A 23,826-nucleotide genomic window follows, 5' to 3' on the forward strand; every position below is an offset into this window, starting at 1 on the left:
TAGCAAGTTTGTTCTCAATAGAAAACAGGTAAAGTCTAGGCATTCAGTTTATTGGAAATAAGAATGCCAACTGCCTCAATGGATGGCCATCCTTCTTGTGAGATCTGGCCAAAAGGGAATCAGAGGTGTAACTATTTAAATGTAAAGCAATTTTGTATTAGGTTTCTTGTAAAATTAACATTTCAAATTGTTTAAATATTCTGTAAATTCTGGATTTTCTCATTCAGGACAGCATTTCATGATGTTCCAGAACCTGGGTTTTATGGTAGAAGAAGAAGACAATGGCCTATTAGAGGAAACAGTCCAGGTGGCAAAACCAGATGTATTGGCAGGTGTTGAAGCTGAAGATTTGGATGGAGTCTGATAAGGTAGGAGACTGGAATGCGAGTAACTGCTTTGTCCTTATACTTTTCTTGTATTTGGGGTGTGTTTTGAGAGGAGCAAGGAGTAAGCTTTGTCTTGTAACAGTAGGTAGCATGAGTCTGCACCATTCACAGATTAGTCCACTGTAGTGGAAACTGAGGGTATTGATAATAGTTGTTCTGCATATTCTGACCTTTTTCTTAGATATGTAAAGTGAATTAGATACTATATATGCTTACTATGGAGGAGGTATGTTGTGTTTAATAGGTTATTAAAAGAAGTAGTGAAATTATCATAACAATGCATGTTTGTCTGAAGGTAAACTCGAATCTGCTGTCACAGAAGCTGTTCACTCCTTGGAGAGTAGATTGGCAAGTTCTACCTGTAAGCCCTTTAATTTCTGAAAAACAAGGTCTCATTCATTCCTAGGTAGCCCTGCAAAAGAGTTTCTAACCTGCTTCTACTCCCTGGTAGGACAGCATGGAGGAGTTAATTCATCCAAGCTTGAAGAAGTGGCTTTGCCTTCCCAAGGTCAGCCGCTCTGAGACAAAAGCCAGCTTCTTATCAGTATCTTTACCACCAAAGATATGCTTGGCAAAGGGCCCAGATTCAAAAGGCAGCAGCAGAGGCCTAATTGTTATATCTTTGAAAACCTGGTTAGGAGAGATCTGAAAGGTAGCCAAGTATTCCTCATCTTAATCAGCACTGATAGAATTAGGCAAGTGTTAAATTAAGAAGATCCTACTGGCATCCCTATCACTTGGAAAGATAGTCCATTGACTCCTGGGAAATCAGGATATGTATCAGCAAAATCAAGGAGAGTGCTATTTTCTTGAAAGTATTCATGGTATTATACATGGTAAGCATCAGTTGAGTTGATTGTATAATATATTGTAAAGTTTTTGAGGTTGCTTCAACATCCATCCTAAGACAGGTTCTTTGGTCTGGTAGTGAAACTCTTGAGAAATATTTTTTCTCTAATATTTTAAATCCATGTTGGGGAGTCCCATTTTTCACTGTTATTTAATTATGAACTGATCTACAATAATTAAACATTGGTTTGCCATTAACATGCTCTGAGAGGTGCCCATTGTCACAGGAGATATTGCTATCGTTATTTTTTAGTCCTGCTGTTTGCTGTTTTGACAAGGGAGATTCCTGTAGAAAGTAGTATAGTAAGTAGTATGCTGACATGTCCTGGTTTCTCACAACATCTGCCCCTGCCTCTGAAATTGTCTCCAATCATGGGTCAGTCAAAGAACTGAAGTGATTACTTACAGTAAATAAAGCTGTAACACTTTTTGGCATGTAGTCAAGTTCATGGATCAGCTCATCAATTCTTAGCTGATTTGAGGATTTTCTTGGACTTTTATGTCCCAAGTTTGATTGAGTCCTCTTCTTCTTTCTCCCCATTAAGATTAAGAGAAGGTACTCAGATAAACGAAAACCTAACAAAGCTGGACACACACAAGATTCTCACTGGCTCAAGGCTGACTCAGCCTTCCATTATTTCAAGGTCGGTAAAATGAGAACCAAGATGGTTGGGGGCAATAGGCTGACTCTGTAAACTGCTTAGAGAGGGCTATGAAGCACTGTAAAGCAGTATATAAGTCTATTCACTTTCTGAATAAGTAGGCATGCCATATTCAGACATAAAAATAGCTCTTCCCTATGACCCTAATATGGCTTATGCTTATGGAAAGGCATGAAATACAGCCACTGCAGCCCTTCAGAAGGCCTTTTGGGGTAGAAAGGTATTTGTCAAGCCTATATATTATAGGATTGGATTTTGGGGGCCTCACTTAGCAGGCATGGAACCCACTTGACTTCAAGAGAAACTGCCAACAGGTGAGTTCAAACAGAACCATAGATAATCCCATTCTGTTCTGTTGACTAAAGCAGCTGAGAATATAAAAAGAAATTATAATTGTTTCAACTTTATGGTATCTTTAAAGAAAATGGCTTCTTATAAATGTTTATATCTGAATGAAAGTCAGATCACTGTGTTTATGAAGTTCAGCAATATTTCAAACTCTGTTGTGTAGTAAGGCCATTGACCTTTGTCCCCTTTGCAGCCATTGCCCTCTATTTAACCTGACTGACCCTTCTGAGAAATGTAATACTGGTACTTCACAATAATCCTTCGATGAGGTTGTCTGCCGAGTTCACTTTCCTGAAAATCTGGCTCCGGGAGTCTGAAAATTGTTTTGCTGCTGTTTCATTCCAAAGATGACAGAACCAAATAGGTAAAGATGATTTGGAAAGTCAGAGGTCAGCTAGTTCTTAACACCATCAGACTTTTCTGCCATATCACCCAGCAACATCTTCAAATCCCATGCAAAAGATGTTGAGAAAATAACATTTTATGTATTTGTTCATTCACTTCCTTGCTGGGACTTACATAGGACATATAACCAATTAAGAGGAATTCTTTTATATATAAAGTTTTCTTTTATTTTTTCATTTTCATAACATAGAACCACATGTATACTATTACACAGCCAACATCGTATTGTACTATTAAATGTTTACATCAATTCATGTTACCATCACCTCCCAAAAACAATTATTGGCCGTTCTGCTCTCCATACACCAAATTTGTAATTTATCCATCACTTTCTTCTCCCTCTTTCCTCCCCCTCCCTACCTCCTTTCTTCCCTCTGTCACCCTTCTCTTCTCTACTTCCCCTTTCTCTCTCCTTCTCCTCTCTCCCCATCTTTTGCAGACAAAAAAGAAAAAAAGACTTCGCATTTCCCCAGTTCTTGATTTTGTTATTATGTTTCCTTGATACTTTCAGCTTCTCGTTGATTATAATTGCTCAAAATATATTAATTGGAACAACTTGCATACAGACAAATTTGGGTAGGTTTCTCTTCCCTCCTGCTTTTACAAGTTCTGATTTATGGCAATTGGTTAATTAAAGTTTCCCACACAGGCAAGATTAGGTTATCAGTTATCAGTAAGGAGATGGTGCTTTTTTCTTGATCTTTCTCCCTTGTTGTATTCCAGTTCTCATTAATTGGAGTTGCTTAAAATAGGTTAGTTAAAAAACACTTGGATGAAGCAAATCTTCACGCTCCTAGACTCTTTTAAAAACACAATCTTTTGAAGTCCAAAACCAAATTTAGAGTTGTGTTTAAGTGGGTTTGTCTCTTCTTTCTCTTTTCTGTCCAAATTATTTCAAGCAAATGGCTCTCTTTGTGGCTAGTGATTCAACCCTCCATTTTTCCCCTTCTTTCTTTTCACAAAAATCCCTATCTGTCCATCATTATTATTTATGCTCTCAAGATTCTTTGCATTTTCCAAATTCTGATTTATAACTGTAGGTTAATAGATCTTAGCAGGCTATCATCTCAGCTCTGCATGCTCCTGTTCAGCTGCTTTGGCCTGGAGCCAGCTCTTGTGCAGCCATGTTGCCATGCTGCTGCCCCAGCTACGATTCAGAGGGCAAATCTCTGACCTACGAGGGACCTGTTGCACTCCCTCTGGATCTGATGAGACACTGCCCCTTCTTCACACACACACTCCTCCGGGGGGGTTCTGATCCAAAAACGGATCTTGGAGATAGTTTGTCAGACAGGGTTCATGTGAGGCTCTTCAGAGCTCACATCCCCCACATTTGTCCAGCTGGAGAACTTCAGGAGACTCTCCAATTAAGAGGGATTCTGAGCAGCTTGCATTTCCTTTCAGTAAAAAGATTAAAATAGTAATAGTAACCCCTCTACATGGGGCTGCCCTTGAAGAGTATTCGGCGACTTCAGCTAGTCCAGAATGCGGCTGCGCGAGCGATTGTGGTTGCACCTCGCTTCACCCACATAACACCTATCCTCCGCGAGCTGCACTGGCTACCTGTCGATCTCTTCAAGGTGCTACTTGTCACCCATAAAGCCCTTCATGGTAGTGGATCTGGGTACTTGAGAGACCGCCTACTGCCAATCACCTCCACTCGACCTATTAGATCCTATAGATTAGGCCTCCTCCGAGTCCCATCTGCCGGTCAATGTCGACTGGCAACCACGCGGAGGAGAGCCTTCTCGGTGGCAGCTCCGACCCTATGGAACGATCTCCCCGTGGAGATTCGTACCCTCACCACCCTCCAGACCTTCCGCACAGCCCTCAAAACCTGGCTATCCCGTCAGGCCTGGGGCTAAAGACTGTAACCCACCCGAATGGTATGAATGTTGTGGTTTTTTTTTTATGATGTATTGTCCTACGTGTTAAATGTTTGTTCCCCCCCCCTTTTTGAGTTGTAAGCCGCCCTGAGTCCCCCCAGGGAAAAGGGCGGCATATAAATAAACTTCTCAAATCTCAATCTCAAAATAGTAAAAGAAGAAACTAACAATAGTAAAAACAAACTAACAAAAACCACAAACCACAACCAAAGACTATTTTAGCCCCAGAGAAATAATAAATATCCAAGCACAACCCAGCATTCACCACACTCAGAGTATTACATTCTTTCTATATCTTTCCTAACTATAAAAACAACTCCATTCTATCTTTGTTTTACATATCCTGAATAAGAAATAGTGTGATTTTGCAATTGAAATTGTCCAATCCCAGTCCATCTCAATTTGTTAGTGCCTAAGCTGTCAATTTGTAGTTGTTTCATTTCATCTTTTTACTCTGCTGAGTTTTTCCATGTTCACACATCTTATATTGCATGTTCACTCTGTAATTCTGTCTTTCCAGGTTCTGATTTTCTTTTCCAGTATGGCAACATTAGCAACTAGACATGCCAAAGGATTTAATCTAGCTATATCATAAATAACATTAGTACTCAAGAGATCCCCAGCTCTTCTTTGATGAGCCCATCATTCAGCACTCTAACATCAATCTATTTTCTATCCATGTGGTTTTCTTGATAAAAATACAGTAGTAGTTTATCAATGATGTTTTTGCCATTGTCCTAAAGTGATCATTTGTTTCCAGCATCTTCCTATATTGCTGCTGTTCAATATAGTTGCCTATTTGCTTTAGCTAGACAACTGGGAAGACTTTCACAACTTGAATGACCCTGCTGAGAGTCATGACATACACCCGGGGGTGAAATTCAGCAGGTTCTGAACAGGTTCTGGAGAACCAGTAGCGGAAATTTTGAGTAGTTTGGAGAACCGGCAAATACCACCTCTGGCTGGCCCCAGAGTGGGGTGGGAATGGGGATTTTGCAGTATCCTTCCCCTGCCACACCCACCAAGCCACACCCACAGAACCGGTAGTAAAATAAATTTCACCACTGCATACACCCCCTAATATTGTTTGTTCATCCTTCCTAGGAACACATACATCACCATGGTTAGGGAGCACTGCATGACCTGGAATAAGTGGGTAATGCTAGTTAATGTCCAAAATAAAAGCAGATTGTTTATCCACCACAGAAAGTTACTCTCTGCAGTTTCAGAAACATGTAACATAATATTTTACATTATCTGTGGTTTTTAGCATTAACCAAGTCACAATCAGACATAATTTTTGTGTTTTACTGGTAATTATGCTGTGCTCCTTCATAAAGAGATTCCCAAAGCAGTTGAGAATTAAAATTAAGTGGTTAAAACAGCAATCATAATAGTAACACAGAGACAGGACCATCCGCAACAAATATTGAAACCATTTACAGAAAAGGTAAGAGGATAGAGGTGTATTAATCTATGCTGGCAAAGAATCAGGAGGCATACATTAGCACCTTTTGTGACTAACCAATTGTATTCAAGGCATGGGCTTTCTTGAACTGTAGCTCACTTCTTCAGATTCACCCAGTGAAATCTAAAGACTGCATAAAATTGGTGGTGAAATCTAAAAACTCTGAATAAAATTGGTGGTCAAAACAGGTGTCACCAAACTCTCCTCATTTAAAAGTGTGTTCCAGACTTTTTTTTAAATGTAAAACTGTCCCCCACCCTTTTTAAAAAAAAAATCCAAAAGTATTTTCAGAAACCTGTAGAAAGAGGAAAAACTGGTGTAATCCTTTCGGATTTATCATCAATCAAACTTTCCTTTCCAAACAACATCGCATGTCTTCCCCACCAGTTGCCTTTCTACTCTTAAGGAGATAATTGATTCAGGGTAGTGGTTGCCATTTTCAACAATAATAAATGTGAAATGCTTGCTATTTACTGTATATATTGTAATTGTGGTGATACTTCCTGTTCTAAACTTTGTATACTATTAATCTCATACATTTTCCTGGGGAAATCTGGGGACAAAATATATGCTTCTTGCCTTCCCCACAAGAGGTCTTTGAAATGTAAGTAATAATTCTGGGGAGATAATATTTTTTCAGGATAATGGCATAGAGAGAAAATGTTAAATTTCTTCAACGTTTATCTCATAGCTCCAAAATTGCATACATCTCTCAAGGTTGCTATTTATATTAACAATTGTGCACTTTGGGGATAAGTTAAAGGTAAAGGTTCCCCTCGCACATATATGTTAGTTGTTCCCGACTCTACGGGGCAGTGCTCATCTCTGTTTCAAAGCCGAACAGCCAGCGCTGTCCGAAGACGTCTCCGTGGTCATGTGGCCAGTATGACTAACACCAAAGGTGCATGGAACACTGTTACCTTTCTATCAAGGTGGTCCCTATTTTTCTTTTGCATTTTTACATGCTTTTGAACTGCTAGTTTGGCAGAAGTTGGGACAAGTAACGGGAGGTCACTCCCTTACGCGGCACTAGGGATTCGAACCGTCGAACTGCGACCTTTCTGATCGACAAGCTCAGCATCTTATCCACTGAGCCACTGATGCTATTAATATCCCCTACTCTGGGAATATTAATAGCATCAATATTGTATCTAGCTTGATTGAAGGTCAAAATGCTGAGTGATATATAGATCCCTTCCTCCTTCATTTTTTCCTACCAGAAATGTTTCTTCAAGCTACTATTTGTCAATGAACTAGGGCTGTGGTTTCCAACCCTTCCAGCTCAGCTGACTGGTGGAGGTGGCATGATGGGGATGTGGGGGGAAGGATGGTTTTGCTCACGTGTACATGCCCCATTTTCACAAATGCAGCTTGGTGCATGCATGCATGCACACACTCATCCACCAGTTCGGCGACCCAGTTCTGAATGGACTGAGGCCTAGCATGGGCCAGGGACTGGGGATTGGGGACCCCTGAACCAGGGTACCACAATTGGGCTACTAAAATCCAGATGAACACTAAATGGCAGAAAAAATGTCCCCCCCTTTTTTTTTGCAGCTGAAATATCAGAATCCTGCATGAAACTTCAGAATCATTTTAATCAGAGAATCTTCCTTCCCTAACCCTAATCCCAACCCACCAGAACAATTCACCAACAATTGGTATTCAGTAGTACTCTCCCAGTACTTTCCTAAGATCCTTGAATAAGTTATGAATATGTTTTATGGGGCTACTGAGTCTCACAAACACAAGGAGTTTATGATTCTGAATATTAAAATGCGCATTACAAGCATAGAAATGTTATACATATGCATAGAAGAATTGTTTTGAATTCTGATCATGTTTATGAGTTTTTAAACTTAGAACTATTGGAAGATGAAATTTTTGTCAAGGGTACCCCACTAAAGCTTCTACAGCAGGCGTACAGAGCAGAATTATAATTTATAATTAATAATTCATTGGATCTAGCATACTTTCCAAACTGTGATCATTGTGCCATATCCCCATCTGGTGGCTATGTGGGAGAATAAATGCTAATTTTTTTAAAAAAACAAAACATTGAGCACTGGTAAATTTATTCCTTTTACAAATCCTGTTGAAATGAGACATTTATTGCTACCTAGTTCACACTGCAAGCTGGAATTTCTAGTTCAGTTAACATAAAAAACAGAATGATTATGTTTAGATTCTTTATGACTAAACAGAACACATTCTAAGTTAGGAGAATGCATACTTTTATTTAGTTATACAAGTAGTCATCAACTTATGTCCACAACTAAGTCAAAAATTTCCGTTGCTAAGTAAGGCATTTGTTAAGTGAGTTTTACCCCACTTTTACAATTTTCTTGACACAGTTTTTAAATGACTCACTGCAGTTGATAAGAAAGCAACCCAGTCGTTAAGTGAATCTGGCTTCCTCGTTGACTTTGCTTGACAGAAGGTTGCAAAAGGTGATAAATGACCATGGGACCCAGCAATGGTCATAAATATGAACCAGTTGCCAAGCATTTGAATTTTCATCACATGATCATGGGAATGCTACAAAGGTCACAACTCTGAAAAACAGTCATACGTCACATTTTTCAGTGCCATTATAATTTTGAACAGTCACAAAATGAACATGTTGTAAGTTGAGAGCTACCTGTATTTACTTACCATCATGCAATTTTACAATGTCAATTCAAGAAGTAGTGGTGAAGAAAAGTAGGAAAACACCTGATTTTCGAAGATTAAACATTTTAATAACCACACACCTGAAAGATCACTCAGAGAACTGATACAAAATTCAGCCTAGTCAATTAGCTGTCTTTTTTTTTTTTTTTTGGCTAACATACAGGATGTCTTCTGTAGATTTCTTGGCAGGCTATACGTCACTCCTGCTCTGAAATCAACTTCCAGAGAAATGTGTGGTAGAAGACTTTCACAGCACCAATTCATTTAAAATACCTCATAAAATTAGCCATATGTCTAGTTCTAGTCCTGTAGGAAAAGTGCAGGCAGTGCACTTAAACATCATTGCATTCCCATTCATTCCCATTCCCGTTGCACTAAATTGATGCCAGATAAGGGACCACATTCAATCCTTCCTGAATTCCATGGACCCTTATCTGGCATCAATTTAGTGTTGATCTTTACTTGGCCATATTCTTCTGTATAAGCTTAAATAAATATTCTATGGTGTAATCTAATGGATGGTCTTGATTCTTGGTACCTGACAAGCAGAGGTGGAATTCAGCAGGTTCTGACCAGTTCTGGAGAACTGGTAGTGGAAATTTTGAGTAGTTCAGAGGACTGGTAAATACCACATCTGACTGGCCCCTCCCCCTCTAATCTTGCCCTCACAATCACAGCTGATCGGGAGGGAATGGGGATTTTGCATCCCCTGGAGTGAAGTCGGAATGGAGATTTTAGGTATCCGTCCTCTGCCATGCCCACCAAGCCATGCCACGCCCACCAAGCCATGCCCACCAAGCCACGCCCACAGAACAGGAAATTAAAAAAAAATGAATCCCATCACTGCTGACAAGTCCATCTCAATTTTTCCATTCAAAGACAACTTCCTTATTATTATTCTTCCCTCTTTTTCTTCAGGATCCTACTGTCTGATGAGATGCAGAAGAGAGTATGAACTAATATGAGGTCATAAAAGCCTGGTGATGTCACAGGCCCATTTCAGAAGTGAGAGACCTGATTCAGTCCTTCATTCACTCAAGGGAGTCATGAGGAGCAGAGGCTCCTATCAAATGGTAGAGGTGGAGAAGGGGTGATCTAATCCCAATGGTGTCCCTGGGGTGTACCATCTGCCTGTTGGCTGCGCTCTTTACAACACATCTCCTTGTTTACTCTGATGGCTTCAGAGCTGCCTTTCAAGTAACCACTAACAAATGGCAGGAAAAAAGTAAGTGATATGCTAAGAGTTTTGGGAATTGAATCCTGAGATAGAAAGAAGAAAAGCATTAGACATCCAATCATCCAAAGGGTAATTAAAGAAGTTATACCTACTGTTAACCAGAGGAAGCTATCTCTCGTAGCAGAGGCTAACTATTGCAGTGATATCTTGATACATGTCGTTAATTGGTTCCAGGAGGTGTGATGAGTACTAAAAATGACAACTACCAAACAAACCACATGACTTAACAAGTAGCTCTTTGTTTTGACTGGAAATGGTAGCGAGTCATGAGGAAGCCCACACCAACAAGTTCTAGTTTGCACATCGAGAACAAAACAATGAATTGTTATGTTGTTAGTTGTGAAGTTGTGTCTGACCCATTGTGACCCCATGGACCCCAATGTTCCTCCAGGCCTTCCTGTCCTCTACCATCCTCTGGAATCAGGTATGGATTCCGGCTTCTGTTACTGCCAGTTCACTCAGGGATGCACTTTGCATGTGTGCTTTCTTGATCTGCTTCTGCACATGCGCAGAAGCAAAAAACAAGATGGTGGTGCCTACAACATTGCCGATAGAACCAGTTTGGGGGCATGGCCAGCCGAGTTACTACCTACTCAGCTGAACTGGTCCAATCCAGTAGAAACCTACCTCTGTCTGGAGTCCATTTAAGCTCACGCCTACTGCTTTGGTAACTCCATCCAGCCACCTCATTCTCTGTCATCTCCTTCTTCTTTTGCCCTCAATCTTCCTCAGCATTAGGCTCTTCTCCAGTGAGTCTTTCTTTCTCATTAGGTGGCCAAGTATGTCAGTTTCATCTTCAGGGTCTGGCCTTCTAAAGAGCAGTCAGGGATGATCTCCTCTAGGACTGACTGGTTTGATCACCTTGCAGTCCAAGGGACTCTCAGGAATCTTCTCCAGCACCATTGTTCAAAGGCAATGAATACCAATGAATGAAAAACAATGAATACAAAATGTTCGCATCAAAATGCATTGAGTAGCACATTCAATGAGTTTTAAAGCAGTCGAGTACAGAGGTATCAGAGTTACAAGTACTTCAAAAATTATTCAGAGGCAGTTCCAACTCAACATATAATTTGACATTCAACAGCATGACCTTGGGGAAAGGTGTCACTGCTTTAACAAATCAGCCTAAAGTTATGGCATTTACTGCTGGAACATTTTTTTCAGGATTGCAAAACAGTCTTAAAAATGATCTTTAAAAATAGCAGTGAGGTGGAGTGTTCGGAAAAGGTCTGAAATTCATTTTCAGATTAATATTTAAAGCACATAATCTCCTAATTTTATTTAGAAAAGAGTCAGTCCTGGATTCAAAATGACCCCTCTCTAAAAGAAAGATTAGGCAGCAAAAATTATAAACTGATAAAAAGATGTAGTCCCTTCATGCACATCAGGAATGTGCCAATCCAGGGTTTACCATTCCAGCCAAAATGGCCCCTAAATTTTTTCTTCTCATCAGTAGATGCCTACCTGGGCCATATATGTATATATCTGCCACATTCTGTATATCTTCCAGAATATGTGGTCATATATGTATATATCTGCCAGAATCCAAACAGGCAGAGCCCAGAAAGTAAGCAGATTAACAACCAACTGATGATTAAAATCAATCGCTTGTAAAATGAGATTGACCCATCTATATGCCAACCCGTTTTGTCTTACACCAAACCATTTTCACAGGGGGGAAAATAAAAGTATAATTTCAGCAGGGCTTGGTACTAGAGAAAGGGTTAAATTCACCAGGCAAATAGCAACAACTCCTTCCCAAGCAATATCTGATGGGTCCCTTTGAACAGGGAGAACTCTAATACTGCTTGCGCATTCCTTTGTTTTCAATATTGTCTCATGGCAGGGGGTTCCCAACTCCTGGGCCATAGCCCACTAACAGGCCTTGAGCTGTTGGTGGGCAAGCACATACACGCACGCACATCCCCATTTCTGCAAGCAGGAGGCGAGCACGTGTGCATGCACGGCCTCCATTTGCACGAATGACGTGTGTCCGTACCTGCTGCTCACACAAATGGAGCTGCACGCTCGTTTGCCCACCACTCATGCAGAACAATTCACACACACACACACACACACACACACAAGTTCACAAAGCCAGAAAGGTTGGGGAATTCTGTCTTATGGGTCATCAGTGAATGTGTGATGACCCTCAATTAAAAAGCAATTATTGGATGAAAAAAGATTAGTATATAGATGGCACCACTTCTTCAACTATTTCTCTCAAGTGGCTCAGCTATTTTCTGCCGTGTTTCCCACAAGGTTTCCCCCATTAAACTAGCTGCTACAAGCAATTTTGACTAAGAATCTGTCAGTCTTGTAAGGTAGATAAGAAGCTCATTCAGGTATATTATCTCTGGCTTTATTGCAAGGTTACTTTAACAGAATCTTGCAAGTCTGAAAGTACATCTCTTTCCCCTGTCCTTTATAGTCCAAGGACCTAAGAATGGTCTCTTCTGAGATGTTTGCCATGTCCCCGGTCCTTCTGATGGTTCAGCTGCCTTTTATCTAATCACAGGTGACTCCCACATACGATTGCAGGCTCTATCTCTTCACCAGTAAGATTTAACTGCTATGCCAGTAGTAATAGTATCAGGAGCACAGGGGGAGAGAATACAGTGCTGCTTCTGCAGGAACAAAATGCCTTGGGCCAGCCTGGGAACTGTTTAATTAATGGTTATTTTTATTATTATTTAAAGACAAGCCCACATGAATTACAAGTAAAAAGCTTCATCTCCTAGCCTAGGAATAAAATAGAATTGGAGAAGTTCCAGGGACAGAAAGTATCAGAAAGTAGAGTTTCAGCGTCTTAGAAGATAATTGAGGATGATTTATAGGCAAAGCATTCATTTTCCCACTTCCTCCTTTTCATTCCCATTGGAATAGAAAACACTGCTTTAAGTTTAAGTGATAGGGAACTTAAAGAGGGGTTTCCTATTCCTATGGGAATGAAATCTGTAGATCCTCACCATGTTATTTAATACAACTGACAAACATCTGGGATTTAGTTTGCAACTGTACATGTAATTTGCATCAATAGAAGTAGCTAAGCAGGAAAATGCTAGGCTCTGTACATGTTAACAAATGATGTGGCTGAAAATTGTGGGAAGGTAGATGTTCCCCAAACAAACAAGTGCAGCATAATGACTAGGGGAAGAGTCAGGCGCAAAAATTGGCTTGATAGAATATACTCACTGTAGGAATATAAAAGACTTAAAAAGAAATAGATCTAGTAATCAGGATTTCCAGAAGATTAACTTTATTTATTATTCCAAAAGATGGTTGCAATATATTTATGATATATATATAGTTGCATTATTGTTCCTAAATTCAGCAAAAAAATACCCCTTTATTCCTTAACTGAAAGCTCAGTTGGTGATGTATTCTCATGAACAATGCTAAATGTTAGCGTTTCTCAGGTTTGTCCCTGCTGCTATTAACAAGGAATCATTTCAGGCAGTGGATCAAGATGGATGCAAATTGAAATCAAGTCTGCATTTGCTACCTTTCCAATGCTCTGCTTGATGTGTCCTCTTGTTAAAGAGCACAGCTGATTTACCACATTACAGACATCCCATATGTACCTTATATGCATCATCCAGAGGGGTCTTTTAAGGATTGTGTTGTGATTCATGATCTCTGCCTGGACAGTCAATAGCTGCAGCTATCTTACAATGGGTCATGGTAAAAATTTCAAAATGATGTTTAAAAGATAAATGGCCAATTGGACCATTTGGGCCAGAACAGGAGTAGATATGCTGGCACTGCCAGGGAAGGGAGCATATTTTGCAGCACAATGCAAGGACTACTAAAAGACAGGTTGGCATTTCCTCTTATCACACAGAGCAATGAGGAAGCATTCCTTGTTAATGGGAAGTCTGCAACCTACTTATATACACCTAAAGAGGAAAAATAAGGTCCCCTTTCCCCCCCAATCCCAAAATTTAAATTATTGACAAGAAAGTTAGACAGGAAGAAAAGAAGCATATTCTTAGTATGGCTCTCTTTTTAGGGGATCACTTGTATATACTGCTTTGCTATTAATGGGGCATCCATTCAACTGCTTGTTTTCAAATGCAGCCAATCTTGCCCCAATTAGATACACATAATTGCGCATGACTACAAATAGGTTGTGCAGAAACTCTATGCAGAAAGCAACTTGTAGCTTCTTGTATCACCACCATGCCTTAACAACTGTTATTCCTTGATTGTACAACACAATCCTTCCTTAAAAGAAGAGGTGATATTTTGGCTACAAATTAGCACTACAGTATTAGCAGATCTGTTTTATTTTAGATGGGGAAGGAGAAGGAGTTATCTGTACAATTGTGTTTCCATAATGTGATTAAACTGGGATCTTTAGCTGCTTTTCTTCATTGCAGTGTCCTGAAAATATAATGAAAGACATTAAATCAGGCTACTGTGAAATGTGTGACATTTTTGGTAAATTTGATCAGTTTCTATCCATCAGTTCTCCTCTCCACAATGCAGTACAATGGAAGAGAGGTTGCTCTAGCTGGATACACAGTCATGGCAGCATCTGACTGTCTTCTCCAGGGTTGTGACTTCCAACCTGCTTCATTATTTCCTATTACTTGAAATGTCCAAATGAGGAGAAGCAGGAAAAGACAGGCGAAGTTCTGAAGACCCAACCTATTTCTGCCATAGGGCCCTGAACATTGGAAGATTTTCCTGCTGGCTGGTGATATGCTGAAGTTTTCCTTCAGCACGTCACCAGAGGAGACATCACCAGAGGTCAACAAAGCCAGAGGAGAAACCCAATCACTTTGCTTAAAGAAAGTAGGATACTTGCCAGTTAGGGTAACATCAATTGGCAATTACTTTGATACAACAAAGACAGGATAAAGATTGACAATAGGAATACCTGATCTTATGCTGGCATTGTTTTGTATCAGCTCAATGAGATATGGATATCAAATTAATTTAATATTGGTTAAAGGCTCATTTCAGAATCTTTCTTCCCAAAGACTGGTGGGAAAACAGCAAGACGTGCTGGCATAAATGCTATTTTCTAGTTTTTTATAGAGGTAGTCCTCAATTTAGGACCACAATTGTGCCCAAACTTTCTGTTGCAAGGCAAAACAGTTGTTGAGTTTTGCCCCATTTTAGAACCTTTCTTGCCAAAGTTGTTAAGTGAACCACTGCAGTTGTTAAGTTAGTGACACGGTTGTTAAGTGAATCTGGCTTCCACGTTGATTTTGCTTGTTAGAAGGTCACAAAAGGTCATCACGTAACCTAAAGGCCGTGCAACCATCGTAATTACATGGCCATTCCAAGCATCTGAATTTTGATTGTGTGACCGTGGGATGCTGCAATGGTCAAAAATGTGAAAAACAGTCATAAGTCACCTTTTTCAGTACTGTAACTTCGAATGGTCACTAAACAGATGCTTATGTCAAGTTACTCCCATTTGGGCATTTAAAGTAATGTGGTAAGATTAAGATGATAATTGGCTACAATATAAGTTGTCTTAAAATCAGTAAACACATAGGAATTAAGTCCTATGCTTCTTATTTTCTTCAAACATTTCCACTTATTTCAACCCTCTCATACAAACATTCAGTAGAGCTCTGTGAGAAGGTAGCCAGGTTAAAAACCACCACAGAATGATTGACTTGGGAGAAACAAAAGGGCAGCTAGGATGAATGAAAGAATGAAAGTCACAGAAAAGAGACGGTTGATTCCTGATTTGTGTTTAAGGTGAGGGAAAGATGGAAGAAACATTTGTGGCTTCATCAACAGGGGAAGGCATGGAGGTGATCAACATGGCTGAGAGTGAGGACTCCCAACAGCTTGGGAATGCAGCAGTGAAGGACATCTTGCTGGACTTAATCATCTCTCTGAATACTGCCAGTGTCATGCTCTTTTTTTTATGCGTGACATAGAGCCAGAAGTCTTAGCAATGATAATGGATGAAGACAACCTGAACATCTACTTCTGCTTCATGATTGCCTACTAAGCTGTGACCATCACTCGGACCCAGGGACCTCAGTACCAACTAAGCATGTCTCCACACCATGGCCCCTGAGAGGAGCAATAAACCTTCTAACCAAAGCTTGTAGGATGTGTTCTAAGCCAGAAATATGAATTCTGATCCTCATGGTTTTGCCCATTCTTAGATGTGTGTCCCTTTAGCTTTTTATGTAAACAGATAATCCCTCTGTAATTTTTATTTCTGGTTCCCAGGACCATCTAATCAACTGTGAATAGAAAACTCTGTGCCAGAGAGTAAAACCAAATCAATCTGGACATTTCCTCAACATCTTAGTTTTCTATGGATAATTCATTTTGAGAAGAGGATCTCAGTCATTCCTTCTTTAATCTGAAATGGTGCATGGTTACACTGTGTTAAGATTTCCTCTACAAAAGACATAAGAGCCCTTGTTTTTCCACAACTGAAAAATAACTTGGTTTTCTTATTAGAATTATGGGGATTCCTTCCTACCAGTTGTGGAAAATGGGGTAGGTTTGTCTTTAAATGACCCAGCATGGTTACAGGTGTTCAATCTTCTCTTAGGCTTCACCTCCCAGCTGATTATCTATTAGCCTACCAGCAGGCACATAGTTCCTCCCTTTGTAAGATTTTTAAACAGCCAGCAGTCCCCTGTCTGAATTCTGACCATTTAAGGTCAGTCTGCTGTATGGAGAAGATGAGCAGCATTAGAGAGGTAGGTTTCACTGGCACTATGCTATGGAGAAAAAAACCTGATCTTCTCTGCCTGCACTGCAATGAGACCTCTTAAGTGCTATTTAAAGGGCGTGTTAGGAGATACATGTGAACTGCAACTGCATATTTAATGTATCCTTGAGCAAGCATTTTTAATATACCAGAGAGGCAATATTTTTTACAGGTTGTTGCCACTTCCTATGCTTGTTCTCATCTTAATCCACGGGAGCACCAAATGAACCTTAGAGAAATTGTGATCTCCCCCACAGGGGGCTCTGATTCTTGTTATGCTTTGTGGCACCATTGGGAGACAGGACCCAGAGCTGTTTTTTTTACCTTGTTATGATGTGGTGAATACATGTAAAATTTTAGCTTTAAATGCAAATGGTCTCCCAATGTTTCCTGTTCTGCTGCTTTAGTTATTTCTCTATTTTCTCTGAAAAACATAGTGCCTGTTGTACAGATTGGCAACACTATTTTTTTATATTGTGCTGTAATGCTCTTGGACTTCAATAAAGAGAAAGAGATATTGTGTCATTATAAACAATGTACAGATTATGTCAATTTAATTGTGATTCAGTGTTGTGCTTTTAAAAGTACATATTGATCAGTTAAATTGGAAGAAAACTTTTCAGTGCTTTTGTTTGAACAGTCAGATTTAATAAGGAGGCACTTAGTTGCAAAGTTCTGCATTAATCTATTGAAATAATCAGGAAGTGTGTTTGTTTTGTTTTGTTTATTGGATTTATATGCCACCCTTCTCCCAAAGGACTCGGGGCAGTGTACAACATTAAAAAAAAAACATATTACAAAAGTTTTAAAAAAAATTAGATAGAGTATCCAAAAAACAAACCCAATTAAGATTAACAATAACATTTAAAAATTTGAGTAAAATTAACAATAATCAATCATTACTTTTATTTTGTTCAGGCCAGGCCGGCTTGCTGGAAAAGCCAACTTTTTAGGGCGTGTCGGAAGGACTGGAGGTCGGGGATTATACAAAGCTCCGGGGGCAGCTCATTTCAGAGGGAAGGCGCTACCACAGAAAAGGCTCTCCCCCTGGGGGTCGCTAGCCGACACTGTCTGGCCGACGGCACCCTGCGAAGGCCAACTCTGTGGGATCGCACTGGACAGTGGGAGGCTACCGGTGGCAGTAGGTGGTCTCGCAGATATCCTGGGCCTAAGCCATGGAGCGCTTTAAATGTCATAATTAGTACCTTGAATCGCACCCGGAAGACAACCGGCAACCAGTGCAGGCCGCCTAAAAGGGGCAAAACATAGGAGCATGTAGGTACCCCCATGATAACCCGCGCAGCCACATTCTGGACCACTTGAAGCCTCCAGGTGCTCTTCAAGGGCAGCCCCATGTAGAGAGCGTTACAGTAGTCCAGGCGAGAAAGGATGAGGGCATGAGTGACTGTGCACAGAGCATCCCGATCCAGGAAGGGGCACAACTAACATACCAGGCAAACCTGGTAAAAAGCCCCCCTGGTCACGCCATCAGGTGTTCTTCTAAACTAAGTCGCGTATCCAGGAGGACTCCCAGATTGCGGGCCCTCTCTGAGGGGGCTAACGTTTCTCCCCCTATCATCAAAGATGGAACAAGATGCACAAATCAGGATGACGGAAACCACAGCCACTCAGTCTTGGAGGGATTGAGCTTCAGCCTGTTCCTCCCCATCCAGATCATATTGATGATACCGTATCCCAAAACCACAGATGATCTCACCCAGCGGTTTCATATATATGTTGAACAGGAGGGGTGAGAGAACCGACCCCTGGGGCACCCCACAAGTGACGCACCTTGGGGTTGATCCCTGCCCTCCAGTCAACACAAACTGCAACCAATCCAACAGGTAGGAGGAGAACCACGGTAAAATGGTGCCCCCCACTCCCAACCCCCCAGGTCGTTGCAGTAGGATACCATGGTTGATGGTATTGAAAGCCGCCGAGAGGTCTAATAGGACCAGGACAGAGGAGCAGCCCCTGTCCCGGGCCCGCCAGAGATCATCGATCAATGTGACTAATGTTGTCTCCGTGCTGTATCCAGGCCTGAAACCCGACTGAAACGGATCCAGGTGTTAAAAATGTTCCTGTTTTGTTGAGTGGCAATTGTGCAGGCAAACTTCCCAGGGGATTGAAATGTGCTTTTGACACCTAGGAGAAACATTCACATTGTCTGTGATTGGGTGGGGAGTGATCCAATCACCTAGAATTTTAATAATTATTCAGTGGAAGTCACATGTGTCGTAATGGGCTTTCTGGCCCATGAATCAATATTGATGATGCTTCTTTCTGGGGAGTAATACTACTGAATTGTAAAGAGAAGTGCATTGCACTTCTAATTATTAAGCTTTCAAGAACCATCTTGATATAAAGTTCTTTAAAAAAAAAAGCTTATTAATAGAAAATCAGTAAAGAGAGCCAGGTAACAATAGGATCAGCTGTGACATTTAAGCAGTTATGCTAGAGCAGTGTTTCTCAACCTTGGCAACTTGAAGATGTCCGGACATCTTCAAGTTGCCAAGGTTGAGAAACACTGTGCTAGAGCAAAGGATGTGTTCTAATATATTCTGCTATAATAGAGCAACCCATTCCACATGTGCTACTGGATATCCATTTAAATCAGAAATGGTCAAATGTCTATGCTTTTAGGGCACGGATGTCACACCCACGGCATCATGTTGCCTTTTTCCCTTTGTCGGCCTGTGGTGGCCATGGCCTATGGATGATGCATCCAGCCCATGGGCCGCCAGTTTGACACCCCTGTAGGACTGCACTCATCTGAAGAATGGTACATCAGGGCTAATTTACACAGCCTGTTCTGGAAAATAGTACCATCTTAGTGTAAAAAGCCAAAGAAACAACCTATTTCATTTTTGGCTCTCTGTTCCATTCTGTGTCTGTCAGGTTCTATTTCTGTTGCTGCAGACATAACAAATCCCTTTGCTATTTTCAAGTGTTGTTGGCTCTGCTATGCATCTACACTGATTTTGTAATTTTTAGCCCAAAAGGATGATATTCATAATAGTATGTACACATCTGTAAGTGTTAAGTTAACTTAAGCTAGCTTCTTAAATAGGATTTCACTTGGAAGAATGAGCAAAAAAATCTTAAAAGATGGCCATGAAAAAACATATTAGCAGTTGTCATATTCCTTTTCTCAGAAAAGTCTGAGGTAGCAATCAACAGTATTAGTATGAAATATGTATGATCTTTTTAAGTGATGCAAAATTAGTAGATCTTCAATGGGCCAAGTATATTTACATCAGAGTGTTTAGCCTAAATCATCAAACTATTACTTAGTTATCTCAGTGTTTGCCTCCTCCCCCCAGTGAAAGAATGATGAGGAAAACAATATTTTGTGTCGCTGCAGGCAGATAAAGCAAATATCAAGATTATATCATGTAATATAAATAGTAAAGTAAAATAACTGGTAATATGTACATTTATTTAAGATTAATTCATGTTTAAAAAAGCATAACTTACAGCATGAACTGAAGCATCAACTGATTAATAAACTATGGTTTTATAGCTGGGAATCAGAATTAGAAATTGTAATCTAAAATCATAATTGGAAGTGGTTTTTGCAATCTAGGAAGTATACAAACTATATTGTGATGTGTTTTATAAACAAAAACATAGCTGTGTTTATTGCTTTGTCTTCAGGGGCTACATCACGAAGAAAAACAATATGATTTTTATTTATGGTTATTTGGGGGATATTTAGAATACCAAATTATGACTTTGATAGCTATATTCTCTATACAAAAAATTCTTGAATTAATAGGAAATTATCATGTAAAGGAAAGAGAATAACTTTTTCTTGCACAATTATGTTTTTTTAGTTTTGCATGGCAGGTCAGCCATTCTGAATTGGTTTAACCCAAACACAAATTTCTCACATTGATCACAGATTGAATTTTAAGTGATATGTGTGCTTTGGCAGATATTGAATATTCAGGTTTCTAATCTCAGAGCTTCAAGTTTCGCTTTTCCAGTTCTCAGATGGAGTCTTTCTTTTGTCTGATTACAAAATGTTTTTTTACAAAATGCTTTTAAAAAGTTGGTAGGGAAGTTCCACAGTGCAGGATATTCTCTTCTTTTCCATCTTGATAAATGGATGGAACCTTCTTTCACATTGACAACTGGAGAGTAGGGGAAGAAGCACTGTGTCGTGAAGGAATGGAATATAGCCTCCAAACACTTGCCGCAAGCACAATCAACATATTGAGTCCTGACTTTAAAGCCCCAATCTCTGTGCCTTCTGCATTAACTGTCCCATGTGCCCTTGAAATCATCTCACCAGAAGTGGCACTTAAGAGCTGGATTCATTGGCGACTCGCTTGGACATTGGAAATGTCTAGAGAAATCCCGGCTGTTGCTTAAAGAACCAAGCACTCGAAGAGGAGGGGGGCTGTGAGGATCCCTGTGTAAGAAGGCTTTCAGACTCTCCAGGCTCTGGCGCCCACACATTGCCTGTGGAAAACATGCAGGTGTAAATATTGAATAGCAAAATTAAAACAAGTCATTTTTCCACATAGTCTCTTACATCTCTGTTTCCAAACATTCAGTTCCAGGTTGGAGAAGAAAGTTAGCATAGAAAAGCAGCAAACAAAATAATTGCATCCGAGTACAAATATTGAGAGAAAAAGCCACTCAGGTTGGAGAACTTTTGAGAATAGAGAAAAGGTATGCAGAGAAAAAAATGGCATATACTCCTTCATAATATTTATGGCCGCAAAGTGGATGGCATTATTACTTATAAACGTTATGATCTTCAGTAGCATCAACCAGGAGCTCACTAATACATATTTCTTGGGTACTTAACTCCTCTTTGATTAAATAACATGGATACATGAACCCACAATTTGGCCCAGTTTGTGTACATCATGCTATTAGATCTTTCTGAAACCAAATTTGTAACTTGTTGATCTGTTGTTGAACTGTTGTAATTTGTAATTTGTAACTTGTTGAACTTGTGGTTCAAACAGAAGATCTTTTGAAAGCGAAGAGGAAGAGCACTGGTATTTTTCCTTCTGCAGCAACTAGCATCATATTCTCATGGTACAGTTATTGAGCTATAGATGTTCCTGATATGACTTAAGGGGAAAAGAGCTATACAATATTCCAAGAAAATGTAAAAGCAGTTGGTAAGGTTGTAAAAATATAAAGAGCTGAGTAGCTAACTAAAACCACCAGGAGAAAAAAGAAGAATGAATTACATGGGCAAAGCTGACAAAGAAGAGTTGATGGTGTGAGAGTCCAAGCTTAGGTAAATTTGTTACCCCTCTGTGCTTTGCAAACCAGTTTTCATAAGCCTGTGAGGAAAAGAAAGAAAATAAATGCATTTTATACTTTGGGATATGATGCTCAATGAAAAAACAATAATTCAGGAGGCTAGGATCCTGCTTAAAAAAAAAAAAGAACCATAGTTAGGAGAAGAATCCCTCTGACCATCTTCACATTTGGAAATGAGAGGACACTGTTTTGCACTGGTTCTCCTCCTTTTTCCAGAACAGTTTTCAATCCGATATCAGGGTCTCTGTTATGAAGCATACCAAGGCTCAATTCTCTCTCCCCTCCTATTTGCTGGGGAAGGTCATTCATCCACATGGTGTCGGTAATATCCTGATGGTACTCAGGTGTGTATCTCAAGCCTGGCCTGAACAGGAGATGCGGTGAAGGTGTTATTTAAGTGTTTGGAAGCTGTAAGGCTCTGGATTGGAAAGAACAAACTCAAGCTTAATCTCAGCTGGTTGAAGTGGCTTCCTTTGAGCTCAGAAACCAATTGGTTTGGGAACATCCCTGCCTTGTTTCTAGTTAGGATGGCACCTGAATACCAAGAGTTGAGTTCTTACTCCACTGAAAGACTGATTTTATTTTGGCATGATTTTTCTTTTCTTTGATGTGATACAAATTATATATCTATATCTATATCTATATCTGTGTGTGTGTGTGTGTGTGTGTGTGTGTGTGTGTGTGTGTGTATTTGTATTTTATACGTACATTTTGCATTTTCTTACTGAGCTGGTGGGTAAACTGCTTAGAGGTTATTTATGACAAAAGGGGCATGTAAGCATGAGAAACAAATGAATACATAACATGTGAATAAATACATTAAAATACTTGTGCCTTTATGTTTCTATTTTATTAGATTTCTTGCCCTAAATGGAAGTAATACTCCTGTTATTTAATATTTTATTATTGCGTTTCAGTGGCATCATCTTGGCTAACATCTAAGGTTACCAAATGAAATTTGGAGGCTCTAATGAAACATTGCAATATATTGTATCCCCAATGGTTAGGTTAATCATGTAGGGAGAGGTTAAACAATAGTTGTTCCAGGTTGTTCTTGTTGCTTTTGCTAATATGACTCAGGCATATTGCTTGTTTCACGATCTAGTTCTTAGCTCATCCTTTGATAACAAATAGGTAATCATTCCAGAGATCTTTGCATATTACAAAAATGTCTGTTATGATTTCTCCCCCTCCTTAAATAATCCAATGGCTGAGTGAGCAAAGCCTTTTATCTCATATTAAAATTAGCAACATGGTTCTTATGGATCTGGGAAGAGAACAGCTTGTACAAAGTGGTTGTCACTTTGGCCAAGAGGCCTCTACACATCTTTCTTATCTTGATACTTTGTTCTTCATTGAATCTTGAGGGAAGCAACATCACTAAGCAAGAAAGGAAAACTTTGCTGGTATTTTTGCAAAAATATGCAGTTATCAGGGTTATAGGGTCAGTTGCAGCTCTTAACCAAGTGTACATCTAGCAGCAAAATCATATGGTTTTTTTGCACATAATGTGTGAAATAAATTCTATTGCTCATTTAAATGTATATAAACCTAATCAATCTGCTGTCAAATCAACTTTTTTAAAATGTAATTACTACACATTGCTTTGTGCAACGTGTTTTCTATAGTTATTGCAGTTTGCCTTTCCATAATTAATTTCAATTAACAGCTCAGAGATGCTGTCCCTAGCTATTTGCTCTTTTTTTTAAAAAAGGGGGGGGGGATTCTGGCATTATTCCTTCACATGCATTCACATGAATTTTGTATCGAGGTCCTATGGACTTCAAACACAGATTTTCAAGGCTTTTGTAAGAGCCAAAAGCCACCTGCAAAGTTTTAAACAGTACAGGTAGCCCTCAACCAGGGGTGGGTTCCTGCCAGTTCTAACCTCTTCTATAGAAGGGGTTCCACAAATCTACA

At 39.8% G+C, this 23,826-nt stretch overlaps 1 protein-coding gene and 1 long non-coding RNA gene across 4 annotated transcripts in view; one reads left to right on the top strand and one right to left on the bottom strand.

The window, feature by feature from the left end:
* Window positions 1-247: 247 nt before the first annotated feature.
* Window positions 248-15,992, top strand: LOC148045523 (uncharacterized). The gene is made up of 3 exons (XR_015696599.1): window positions 248-368; window positions 9,596-9,902; window positions 15,681-15,992. It is a non-coding gene; the product is annotated as an uncharacterized LOC148045523 (long non-coding RNA).
* Window positions 15,993-20,063: 4,071 nt separating this feature from the next.
* KEL (Kell metallo-endopeptidase (Kell blood group)) overlaps window positions 20,064-23,826 on the bottom strand; it is a 49,467-nt gene continuing 45,704 nt past the window's right edge. Inside the window, exons 17-18 of one of the 3 annotated variants that reach the window (XM_014060338.2) lie at window positions 21,831-21,926; window positions 20,064-21,084 (exon numbers count right to left, since the gene is read on the bottom strand). In XM_014060338.2, coding sequence (XP_013915813.2) covers window positions 20,908-21,084; window positions 21,831-21,926 — 273 coding nt within the window. In that variant the 3' untranslated portion in view covers window positions 20,064-20,907. The other 2 variants (XR_001313208.2, XM_014060339.2) reach the window with 2 other exon arrangements.

The sequence above is a fragment of the Thamnophis sirtalis genome, unplaced genomic scaffold (assembly GCF_051295495.1).
Source record: "Thamnophis sirtalis isolate CommonGarterSnake01/CBP01778 unplaced genomic scaffold, rThaSir2_p1.2 scaffold_5, whole genome shotgun sequence".
NCBI lineage: Eukaryota > Metazoa > Chordata > Lepidosauria > Squamata > Natricidae > Thamnophis > Thamnophis sirtalis.